This window comes from Symsagittifera roscoffensis, chromosome 2 (genome assembly GCF_963678635.1).
Source record: "Symsagittifera roscoffensis chromosome 2, txSymRosc1.1, whole genome shotgun sequence".
NCBI classification, from domain to species: Eukaryota; Metazoa; Xenacoelomorpha; order Acoela; family Convolutidae; genus Symsagittifera; species Symsagittifera roscoffensis.
In genome coordinates, this window is record NC_087063.1 from 21731385 (window position 1) to 21744210 (window position 12826).

At 32.9% G+C, this 12826-nt stretch overlaps 2 protein-coding genes across 3 annotated transcripts in view; both read right to left on the minus strand.

Moving 5' to 3' along the window:
• Positions 1 to 12826, minus strand: part of LOC134839047 (putative peptidyl-prolyl cis-trans isomerase dodo) — a 126470-nt gene that overhangs the window by 12841 nt on the left and 100803 nt on the right. The gene's annotated exons all lie outside the window — the stretch shown is intronic.
• The window catches only part of LOC134839045 (dipeptidyl peptidase 3-like), a 239635-nt gene that overhangs the window by 8662 nt on the left and 218147 nt on the right, over positions 1 to 12826 (minus strand). Inside the window, exon 2 of one of the 2 annotated variants that reach the window (XM_063854445.1) lies at positions 272 to 359. In XM_063854445.1, coding sequence (XP_063710515.1) covers positions 272 to 337 — 66 coding nt within the window. In that variant the 5' untranslated portion in view covers positions 338 to 359. The remainder of the gene's footprint in view (positions 1 to 271; positions 360 to 12826) is intronic. The other variant, XM_063854444.1, reaches the window with a different exon arrangement.

The following is a 12826-nucleotide window of genomic DNA, read 5'->3' on the forward strand; positions in this document are numbered from 1 at the left end:
TTCCATATTTTCGGGGCGAAATCTGCTCAACTTTTGATGCAAAGCCTTTATATATAATACTAATAATCATATTAATAATAAAAATAATCATAACAATCATAATAATGATAATAATAATCATCATAATAATAATAATAATAATAATAATAATAATCATAATAATAATAATAATAATAATGCATAATTATAGCGAAGAAATATAACGCTACTAATCTTGATATTGATAGATGTTTTGCTTCGGTGTATAGCGAAGAAAGATAACGCTACTAACTTTGACATTGATAGATGATAAAGAATTCCAATACTTGGCAATATTTCTAGGTAGAAACCTAGTCATCGTCGTTATTCATGAGAAAACTGAAACATTAATGAACCAAAATTGTCCCTGTGTCGACAAAAGAAACCATATGTCTTCAAAACAGGAACTTTCAAAATTAGCTGTTTAACCGTTCGGATTTCAGACAACGAAATATTAATTTGAGTACCAAGAGCTGAAGCAAGCTTTAAGAAAGCTTGTTATTGACTTAACCAAAGCAAACGTTTGCCCCCAATACGATGATCAACTTTGTTCCTTTTAAAACCAACTAGCGTGTAACGAAAATCACACGAAAAAATAAAACGATGCGACCGTAACAATAAACGGGACATCCATCAACGCTTTTAATTTCAAAAATTGAACGATAAAAATAAATTATAACACAGAGGCGAAGCTTCGCTTCACAAACACTTGCGAGAACACGTCAAAAACAGCTCTATAAAGTGCAATAATAAAAATCAGAAATAAGCCTCGAGTTAGCAAAAATTCGGCTACCTCTGAGATTCGAACATTCGACCTAATGATTAAGAGTCTCAGGTTAACCACTTAGCCACGAAACCTTAATAGGCTCTAAACACTAGCCGCCACAAATCATGCAGAGAACAGCTGCTATGCAATTTCCAATGCTACAGTTAAATTTTCAAATAAGCGAACAATTTAAATGAACAATTTTATTTGCGAGTTAGGTTAGAAAAAGAAGGTTCGTAATAAAACACTAAGCTGATCGCAAGTGTTGTTAAAGTTTTGTTATAAAACCGAAAGCTCAATTCTCCAAAACTACTGTGTTTCAGATCTTCTAACTTTCAACTCGAAATAAAACGCAGAAATGGCCGACAGCATACTGCACTTTCCCTGTTTGAAAAAAAATGAAACAATTTAATTTGAAACAATCACTAAATTCTTAAATGAGATTTTTGTTCAATTTAATTTTTTTTTTTCATTAGCCCGTAAGTATATCATTTGCTGTCATCAACCTTTGATCCAGCATAATAAATTCTTAAAAATCAGACTATTTTTGCTTAGTTTAAATTTTAGTTTTCTGAAAATTTTTGAGAAATAAAAAACAGCAATTTCGAAAATTGTTTGAGCAGAAAAATTATGATTGATGCCATAACTGCAACTACGGATAGTAGCCTGACATCACTCCACCAAAGGTTCGTCTATTAGTTTTTTTTCAAGAGAACACTTTCGAAAAATCATAAAAACGTCTTATCTCGGAAACTAAAAATGACTGAGCAGCCAAATTTAGAGGCAAGATTGGTAACAGATGAGAGTGCCCTGAGAGCACGCCACTGTAAGCTAGGAATTTCAAATTTTTGAAGTTTTTTAATTCAAATATTTTGAAAACCGTTGAAAAAACGTCATATCTCCGAAAGTAATGGATTTCAACACTCGCATTTCAAGGTAAGACTTGCGACCCCTGAGGGTGCGCTGACAACACCAAACTTCAGGGTTGGTAATTTCAAACAATGTGATTTTTTAAATCTAAGTTTTCTGAAAACTTTTTTTAAAAAGCACAAAACTCGGTCGTATCTCGGAAAAATAAGAAAATTTGAGCAATCACATTAGGAGACAAAAATTGCAACTCCCGAGAGTAACCTGACAGCACCAAACTTTAAGGTAGCGAATTTGAATTTTTGTGAATTTTTTAAATCTTAAGATTTCTGAAAACTTTTGAAAAAGTCGTCGCATCTCGTAGACAACAAAGGGATTTAGGTTATTCTGACAGCATCCCACTATTGGATTGGTAATTTCAAACTTAGTGAAATACAGACTGATAAGCAAAAGAAAAAATAGAAGTATCATCGGAATTCAATAAAGCAAAACCACCTACAAGCAGTTCCGGTTGCGCAGAAAAGAGATTTGTTTTTTGGTGATCGTGTAGAATTCCAGATATTTTAAATGTTCAATGTATTGTCAATCAAAATAGGCGGATGGATGGGTCTTTCAATTTGCATGAGATTGTTTAAAAAATGAGAAAACTTGGCCAGTTTTTTGTTGACACAGTGTGGTTTATGAAATGTCAAAAACATTTCAGAAGGTAAAACTCTTTTAGTTTGTTTCTCAACAAGTGGGGCTGCGCCAAATTTACGACAGGCAAGATATAAATATTGATACAAAAGAAGCTAGATCAAGAAGCTAGATCTCGCGCAAACAGAACTTGGAAACCACGCATGATACACAGATATCTCAGAATTGAAGTTTTGACTTAGAAAACCGAGACAAATATTATGGACTTAAAGGTAAACTTAGAAAGCCAAAAAATATGCATCAAAACAAAACCTATGAAGCTCTAAAAAAAGAAAAGGTGACAATTCTTCAGCAGAAACCAGTTGAGATAAAAAAGTGTTTTCATAACACTTTTAAAGGCCTCACTCAACTGACTCAGACGCATAAGAAAATTTCGCTCATCAAACAAAGAAATAGGAGACCATTAAGCCGATACATCAGCCGAAAACATTAAAACCTAATAAAACAAAACAAAAGAACCAAAATTATACCAAACCTTTTTGAAAAAATTTTGAGTAGAACAGGTGTTTAGAATGCAGACATGATCAAAATAAATCTGTTGGTGGAAGAAAAAAAGTAGACCGGTGGTTGACGAAATTCTGAATAATTTTCTCAAATCTGTTTGACAAGTTGTTAATATAAAAAACATTATGTCCAGACTTAAAAACGCTGGTAATCGCGCACTTAATAATCGCCTGCGTTATAACTATGTGCAGTCTACCTCAGCAGATCAAAACCTCAGAACAATTCAAAACACTTTTTTAAATTCAAGAAGTACAGAAAAATTACCGCAAAGAATTTGAGACTCAATTACCTCGACCATTGAACCTTTAGAAAGGGCATTCGAAATGTTTAAAAAACGATAAACCTGCAAAAAATTCTGTATAATGAGAACTAAGCTGACAAAAAAAACAGAGGGAGGAGATGGTCGAAAAAGCACAGAGCAGACCTGCCACATGGACTGGATTTCCAAGCCTTTGTTGTCAATAGCATGGATGTCTATAAGCCAGATGCACTGAACAGTTGAATTTAATATAGAGCAAGTTGAAACACCTGTAACATTTTCAAGTGCAATGTCTGACCCAGAAGCGAAGCGGAGGGTGCTTTCAATGTTACAGGATAAAATCGAATTTTGAAACAAAAAATCTAGTTTTAAAAGGAGAAAAATTAACAAGCGGTAGTAAGCCGAAGCTATCTGAGCAGAAACTCTTTAAGCCGAAAAAAAATTGATAGAAATTAAAATTCCCCTAACTTAAATTTAACCGGTATAAATAAAACCAAAATTAACAGCAGAAAGCCAAAAAAATTGCGATGCTTCTTTTTACAATCTTTTCTGAGTTAAGACTTGAGCTTAAAATTTTTTTACCCTTTCAGAAAAACTTTCAAGGGAAAACACAGGAAAATGAACTAGTAGATCTAAAAAGCTTCAGGAGTAAATAACAAACACTTGCAACAACAATGAAAACAAAACAGAACCCCGCCAGATTCGAATCTGTGATCTTTGCTCTATCAGGCGTTAAAAACTTGTTAAACAAGTTGTTAACCAGCAAAAATCCTAAATTCCGATACCAAAATTCCATTAAATTTGATATTTGACTTAAAGCTCGGGCTTTTCAGTGACGAAGAACGCTGCCACGTAAAACAATTTAATCGTAAAAAGACAAAAATAATTCTTTCGAATGATCTTTTTTTTTAATTTCAAAACCTCTTTCTTGTAAAAGACGATATTTTTGAGAGGTGTCTTCATTGAAAAATCAAGGACGAAAAATAAGAAAACAAGATGAAAGTGAAAATAATACCAAGCATCATACAGCCCGCCATCAATTGTGACAGAATTATAAGGTTACTATGCGGTTATTAGTCACTCCAAATACAACAAAAAAAAGTATTTGAAAAAATCTTATTACTTCAAAAACTAAATTTGTCAATACTTCACCTGAAACTCCAATGAACACGCTAAGAATGAGAAGTGTATCAGAAAAACAGTTAGTAAAAAATTCTGAACCTTTCTGCATTAAAAAAATTAGGAACACGAGAAGCCGGTTGCTGTGCAAGTAGCACAGAAAATTCAAACACGAAGAAAATAAGTTAAGTTTCTTGCTTACTGTGTTGAGAGAAAAAATAAGCTTAAGACGTTAGTAAATTAGGCATAAATGACTAGTGGTATTCGAAAAATCCAAAACAAAAAAAAAAAAAACTTTTGAATCCTTTTAAAAAAATTTGCCAAGAAAGCGCTACATGTTTCAAAAACTAAGTTTCTATTCGAAATGTTGGGTTAAATTTAAGTTTTTAACGTCATTAATGAAAACATTCCCTATTACAACACCCACTACCCCCTCGCTCGCTTTACTAGCTAAAATTACGACGAAGCAAAAAAAATCGCAGATTATTCTCAAAAAAATGTATTGAAAATTTTTTCAAATCGTTCGTTTCACAACTGAAGACTTTTTAGTCTGATGTATCAAAAAATCCATTCTGATGATTAGTTGAGGTATCTGATTTTGAATGGACAAAATTTAACAGGCGAAGCTGAAAAAAAACTTTTAAAAAATGGCAAAAAACTAGATCTATCAAAATGAATAAGGCTAGTTTTGAAACAAAACCATGCCAAGACAAAAGAAGGGGAAATAAACATCAGACGGGTTTGTACCCAGCAGTAACAAAGCTGAAAATAACTGCAAGATTTGAAGAAATCCTTTAAGCCGAAAAAAATCAACAAGACTCAAGACTTATGAAAAGTTATTAAGTCCACCTCGCCCTCAAAACACACAAACACTCAAAAACTTTACTTTCTCGTCAATTGAAACAATATGAGGACACTAAACCAATATAATATAGGCCGAAACCTATTGAGCCCAAGAAAGCCGAAAATTAAAAAAAATTAAGGCTAATAAGAAGTCCACTCACTCTGAAATCACAGACACGCACACACAGACTTGTTTCGTTCGTCAAAAAACACAATAAGAGTCCAATAAGCCGATATAATATAGGCCGAAACCTATGATATCGAAAAAACAACAATTCAAAAAATGTTGTCATGAAAAACTATCATTTCTTTTAAGATTTTTAGCATTTTCAGCAACCCAGAGGTGAGAACAAAATAAATATTTCCGTTGAAACGACTCGAACTCAGTTTATTCGGCCGCTAAAAAACAGGTCGATATCAATTGGATAGCATAAAGTTTTTAAGCAAAAAAAAAACAGATAAAATGTACGAAGTTCCGGTTGCGCAGAAAAGAGATTTGTTTTTTGGTGATCTTGTAGAATTCCAGATATTTTAAATGTTCAATGTATTGTCAATCCAAATAGGCGGATGGATGGGTCTTTCAATTTGCATGAGATTGTTTAAAAGATGAGAAAACTTGGCCAGTTTTTTGTTGACACAGTGTGGTTTATGAAATGTCAAAAACATTTCAGAAGGTAAAACTCTTTTAGTTTGTTTCTCAACAAGTGGGGCTGCGCCAAATTTACGACAGGCAAGATATAAATATTGATACAAAAGAAGCTAGATCAAGAAGCTAGATCTCGCGCAAACAGAACTTGGAAACCACGCATGATACACAGATATCTCAGAATTGAAGTTTTGACTTAGAAAACCGAGACAAATATTATGGACTTAAAGGTAAACTTAGAAAGCCAAAAAATATGCATCAAAACAAAACCTATGAAGCTCTAAAAAAAGAAAAGGTGACAATTCTTCAGCAGAAACCAGTTGAGATAAAAAAGTGTTTTCATAACACTTTTAAAGGCCTCACTCAACAGACTCAGACGCATAAGAAAATTTCGCTCATCAAACAAAGAAATAGGAGACCATTAAGCCGATACATCAGCCGAAAACATTAAAACCTAATAAAACAAAACAAAAGAACCAAAATTATACCAAACCTTTTTGAAAAAATTTTGAGTAGAACAGGTGTTTAGAATGCAGACATGATCAAAATAAATCTGTTGGTGGAAGAAAAAAAGTAGACCGGTGGTTGACGAAATTCTGAATAATTTTCTCAAATCTGTTTGACAAGTTGTTAATATAAAAAACATTATGTCCAGACTTAAAAACGCTGGTAATCGCGCACTTAATAATCGCCTGCGTTATAACTATGTGCAGTCTACCTCAGCAGATCAAAACCTCAGAACAATTCAAAATACTTTTTTAAATTCAAGAAGTACAGAAAAATTACCGCAAAGAATTTGAGACTCAATTACCTCGACCATTGAACCTTTAGAAAGGGCATTCGAAATGTTTAAAAAACGATAAACTGCAAAAAATTCTGTATAATGAGAACTAAGCTGACAAAAAAAAACAAAGGGAGGAGATGGTCGAAAAAGCACAGAGCAGACCTGCCACATGGACTGGATTTCCAAGCCTTTGTTGTCAATAGCATGGATGTCTATAAGCCAGATGCACTGAATAGTTGAATTTAATATAGAGCAAGTTGAAACACCTGTAACATTTTCAAGTGCAATGTCTGACCCAGAAGCGAAGCGGAGGGTGCTTTCAATGTTACAGGATAAAATCGAATTTTGAAACAAAAAATCTAGTTTTAAAAGGAGAAAAATTAACAAGCGGTAGTAAGCCGAAGCTATCTGAGCAGAAACTCTTTAAGCCGAAAAAAAATTGATAGAAATTAAAATTCCCCTAACTTAAATTTAACCGGTATAAATAAAACCAAAATTAACAGCAGAAAGCCAAAAAAATTGCCATGCTTTTTTTTACAATCTTTTCTGAGTTAAGACTTGAGCTTAAAATTTTTTTACCCTATAAGAAAAACTTTCAAGGGAAAACACAGGAAAATGAACTAGTAGATCTAAAAAGCTTCAGGAGTAAATAACAAACACTTGCAACAACAATGAAAACAAAACAGAACCCCGCCGGATTCGAATCTGATCTTTGCTCTATCAGGCGTTAAAAACTTGTTAAACAAGTTGTTAACCAGCAAAAATCCTAAATTCCAATACCAAAATTCCATTAAATTTGATATTTGACTTAAAGCTCGGGCTTTTCAGTGACAAAGAACGCTGCCACGTAAAACAATTTAATCGTAAAAAGACAAAAATAATTCTTTCGAATGATCATTTTTTTTAATTTCAAAACCTCTTTCTTGTAAAAGACGATATTTTTGAGAGGTGTCTTCATTGAAAAATCAAGGACGAAAAATAAGAAAACAAGATGAAAGTGAAAATAATACCAAGCATCATACAGCCCGCCATCAATTGTGACAGAATTATAAGGTTACTATGCGGTTATTAGTCACTCCAAATACAACAAAAAAAAGTATTTGAAAAAATCTTATTACTTCAAAATACTAAATTTGTCAATACTTCACCTGAAACTCCAATGAACACGCTAAGAATGAGAAGTGTATCAGAAAAATAGTTAGTAAAAAATTCTGAACCTTTCTGCATTAAAAAAATTAGAAACACGAGAAGCCGGTTGCTGTGCAAGTAGCACAGAAAATTCAAACACGAAGAAAATAAGTTAAGTTTCTTGCTTACTGTGTTGAGAGAAAAAATAAGCTTAAGACGTTAGTAAATTAGGCATAAATGACTACAGTGGTATTCGAAAAATCCAAAACAAAAAAAAAACAAAAACTTTTGAATCCTTTTAAAAAAATTTGCCAAGAAAGCGCTACATGTTTCAAAAACTAAGTTTCTATTCGAAATGTTGGGTTAAATTTAAGTTTTTAACGTCATTAATGAAAACATTCCCTATTACAACACCCACTACCCCCTCGCTCGCTTTACTAGCTAAAATTACGACGAAGCAAAACAATTCGCAGATTATTCTCAAAAAAATGTATTGAAAATTTTTTCAAATCGTTCGTTTCACAACTGAAGACTCTTTAGTCTGATGTATCAAAAAATCCATTCTGATGATTAGTTGAGGTATCTGATTTTGAATGGACAAAATTTAACAGGCGAAGCTGAAAAAAACTTTTAAAAAATGGCAAAAAACTAGATCTATCAAAATGAATAAGGCTAGTTTTGAAACAAAACCATGCCAAGACAAAAGAAGGGGAAATGAACATCAGACGGGTTTGTACCCAGCAGTAACAAAGCTGAAAATAACTGCAAGATTTGCAGAAATCCTTTAAGCCGAAAAAAAATCAACAAGACTCAAGACTTATGAAAAGTTATTAAGTCCACCTCGCCCTCAAAACACACAAACAATCAAAAACTTTACTTTCTCGTCAATTGAAACAATATGAGGACACTAAACCAATATAATATAGGCCGAAACCTATTGAGCCCAAGAAAGCCGAAAATTAAAAAAATTAAGGCTAATAAGAAGTCCACTCACTCTGAAATCACAGACACGCACACACAGACTTGTTTCGTTCGTCAAAAAACACAATAAGAGTCCAATAAGCCGATATAATATAGGCCGAAACCTATGATATCGAAAAAACAACAATTCAAAAAATGTTGTCATGAAAAACTATCATTTCTTTTAAGATTTTTAGCATTTTCAGCAACCCAGAGGTGAGAACAAAATAAATATTTCCCTTGAAACGACTCGAACTCAGTTTATTCGGCCGCTAAAAAACAGGTCGATATCAATTGGATAGCATAAAGTTTTTAAGCAAAAAAAAAACAAAACAGATAAAATGTACGAAGTTCCGGTTGCGCAGAAAAGAGATTTGTTTTTTGGTGATCGTGTAGAATTCCAGATATTTTAAATGTTCAATGTATTGTCAATCAAAATAGGCGGATGGATGGGTCTTTCAATTTGCATGAGATTGTTTAAAAAATGAGAAAACTTGGCCAGTTTTTTGTTGACACAGTGTGGTTTATGAAATGTCAAAAACATTTCAGAAGGTAAAACTCTTTTAGTTTGTTTCTCAACAAGTGGGGCTGCGCCAAATTTACGACAGGCAAGATATAAATATTGATACAAAAGAAGCTAGATCAAGAAGCTAGATCTCGCGCAAACAGAACTTGGAAACCACGCATGATACACAGATATCTCAGAATTGTAGTTTTGACTTAGAAAACCGAGAAAAATCTTATGGACTTAAAGGTAAACTTAGAAAGCCAAAAAATATGCATCAAAACAAAACCTATGAAGCTCTAAAAAAAGAAAAGGTGACAATTCTTCAGCAGAAACCAGTTGAGATAAAAAAATGTTTTCATAACACTTTTAAAGGCCTCACTCAACTGACTCAGACGCATAAGAAAATTTCGCTCATCAAACAAAGAAATAGGAGACCATTAAGCCGATACATCAGCCGAAAACATTAAAACCTAATAAAACAAAACAAAAGAACCAAAATTGTACCAAACCTTTTTGAAAAAATTTTGAGTAGAACAGGTGTTTAGAATGCAGACATGATCAAAATAAATCTGTTGGTGGAAGAAAAAAAGTAGACCGGTGGTTGACGAAATTCTGAATAATTTTCTCAAATCTGTTTGACAAGTTGTTAATATAAAAAACATTATGTCCAGACTTAAAAACGCTGGTAATCGCGCACTTAATAATCGCCTGCGTTATAACTATGTGCAGTCTACCTCAGCAGATCAAAACCTCAGAACAATTCAAAATACTTTTTTAAATTCAAGAAGTACAGAAAAATTACCGCAAAGAATTTGAGACTCAATTACCTCGACCATTGAACCTTTAGAAAGGGCATTCGAATTGTATAAAAAACGATAAACCTGCAAAAAATTCTGTATAATGAGAACTAAGCTGACAAAAAAAAACAGAGGGAGGAGATGGTCGAAAAAGCACAGAGCAGACCTGCCACATGGACTGGATTTCCAAGCCTTTGTTGTCAATAGCATGGATGTCTATAAGCCAGATGCACTGAATAGTTGAATTTAATATAGAGCAAGTTGAAACACCTGTAACATTTTCAAGTGCAATGTCTGACCCAGAAGCGAAGCGGAGGGTGCTTTCAATGTTACAGGATAAAATCGAATTTTTGAAACAAAAAATCTAGTTTGAAAAGGAGAAAAATTAACAAGCGGTAGTAAGCCGAAGCTATCTGAGCAGAAACTCTTTAAGCCGAAAAAAAAATTGATAGAAATTAAAATTCCCCTAACTTAAATTTAACCGGTATAAATAAAACCAAATTAACAGCAGAAAGCCAAAAAAATTGCCATGCTTCTTTTTACAATCTTTTCTGAGTTAAGACTTGAGCTTAAAATTTTTTACCCTATAAGAAAAACTTTCAAGGGAAAACACAGGGAAATGAACTAGTAGATCTAAAAAGCTTCAGGAGTAAATAACAAACACTTGCAACAACAATGAAAACAAAACAAAACCCCGCCGGATTCGAATCTGTGATCTTTGCTCTATCAGGCGTTAAAAACTTGTTAAACAAGTTGTTAACCAGCAAAAATCCTAAATTCCGATACCAAAATTCCATTAAATTTGATATTTGACTTAAAGCTCGGGCTTTTCAGTGACAAAGAACGCTGCCACGTAAAACAATTTAATCGTAAAAAGACAAAAATAATTCTTTCGAATGATCATTTTTTTAAATTTCAAAACCTCTTTCTTGTAAAAGACGATATTTTTGAGAGGTGTCTTCATTGAAAAATCAAGGACGAAAAAGAAGAAAATAAGATGAAAGTAAAAATAATACCAAGCATCATACAGCCCGCCATCAATTGTGGTAGAATTATAAGGTTACTATACGGTTATTAGTCACTCCAAATACAACAAAAAAAAGTATTTGAAAAAATCTTATTACTTCAAAATACTAAATTTGTCAATACTTCACCTGAAACTCCAATGAACACCCTAAGAATGAGAAGTGTATCAGAAAAATAGTTAGTAAAAAATTCTGAACCTTTCTGCATTAAAAAAATTAGAAACACGAGAAGCCGGTTGCTGTGCAAGTAGCACAGAAAATTCAAACACGAAGAAAATAAGTTAAGTTTCTTGCTTACTGTGTTGAGAGAAAAAATAAGCTTAAGACGTTAGTAAATTAGGCATAAATGACTAGTGGTATTCGAAAAATCCAAAACAAAAAAAAAACAAACTTTTGAATCCTTTTAAAAAAATTTGCCAAGAAAGCGCTACATGTTTCAAAAACTAAGTTTCTATTCGAAATGTTGGGTTAAATTTAAGTTTTTAACGTCATTAATGAAAACATTCCCTATTACAACACCCACTACCCCCTCGCTCGCTTTAATAGCTAAAATTACGACGAAGCAAAAAAAAATCGCAGATTATTCTCAAAAAAATGTATTGAAAATTTTTTCAAATCGTTCGTTTCACAACTGAAGACTTTTTAGTCTGATGTATCAAAAAATCCATTCTGATGATTAGTTGAGGTATCTGATTTTGAATGGACAAAATTTAACAGGCGAAGCTGAAAAAAACTTTTAAAAAATGGCAAAAAACTAGATCTATCAAAATGAATAAGGCTAGTTTTGAAACAAAACCATGCCAAGACAAAAGAAGGGGAAATAAACATCAGACGGGTTTGTACCCAGCAGTAACAAAGCTGAAAATAACTGCAAGATTTGCAGAAATCCTTTAAGCCGAAAAAAATCAACAAGACTCAAGACTTATGAAAAGTTATTAAGTCCACCTCGCCCTCAAAACACACAAACACTCAAAAACTTTACTTTCTCGTCAACTGAAACAATATGAGGACACTAAACCAATATAATATAGGCCGAAACCTATTGAGCCCAAGAAAGCCGAAAATTAAAAAAATTAAGGCTAATAAGAAGTCCACTCACTCTGAAATCACAGACACGCACACACAGACTTGTTTCGTTCGTCAAAAAACACAATAAGAGTCCAATAAGCCGATATAATATAGGCCGAAACCTATGATATCGAAAAAACAACAATTCAAAAAATGTTGTCATGAAAACCTATCATTTCTTTTAAGATTTTTAGCAACCCAGAGGTGAGAACAAAATAAATATTTCCGTTGAAACGACTCGAACTCAGTTTATTCGGCCGTTAAAAAACAGGTCGATATCAATTGGATAGCATAAAGTTTTTAAGCAAAAAAAAAACAAAACAGATAAAATATACGAAGTCAAGGTCATTCAAACAGGTATAAAAATTCTAAGATATAGCAACTAAGTCGACAGAACATAAGCAGACAAAAATGAGCCGACATTTTTTTTTTAAGCGGACTATTTCCCGTTTCAAAAAAACAGGTCCCGTCATATTCGAATCAATGACCTTTTCCATCCCAGCCGCATTCGTTACTTTGATACCAAGTATGACGGAGACGCAAAAAATTGAATTCATTATAAACTGAACCTAAATTTACCTTTTCTCACAAAGTTATTTACGGGAAAAAAGTCTAGTACCCGATTGCAATATCCTAGCTCATCGCTAGGGTAATTAACAAAAACGAATAAAAACAAGCCCGAAGAGATTTTTTTGTCAAATATCTTTTTAGGTAGAACAAATTGTACCACTTGACTTACCATACAACATCAACTTAAGACACGGCAATCTAACCGACAAAATTGAGACGAAAGCCGTGTTCGAAAAAGTTTTGAAAAAAGCATTACGATAATTTTCAT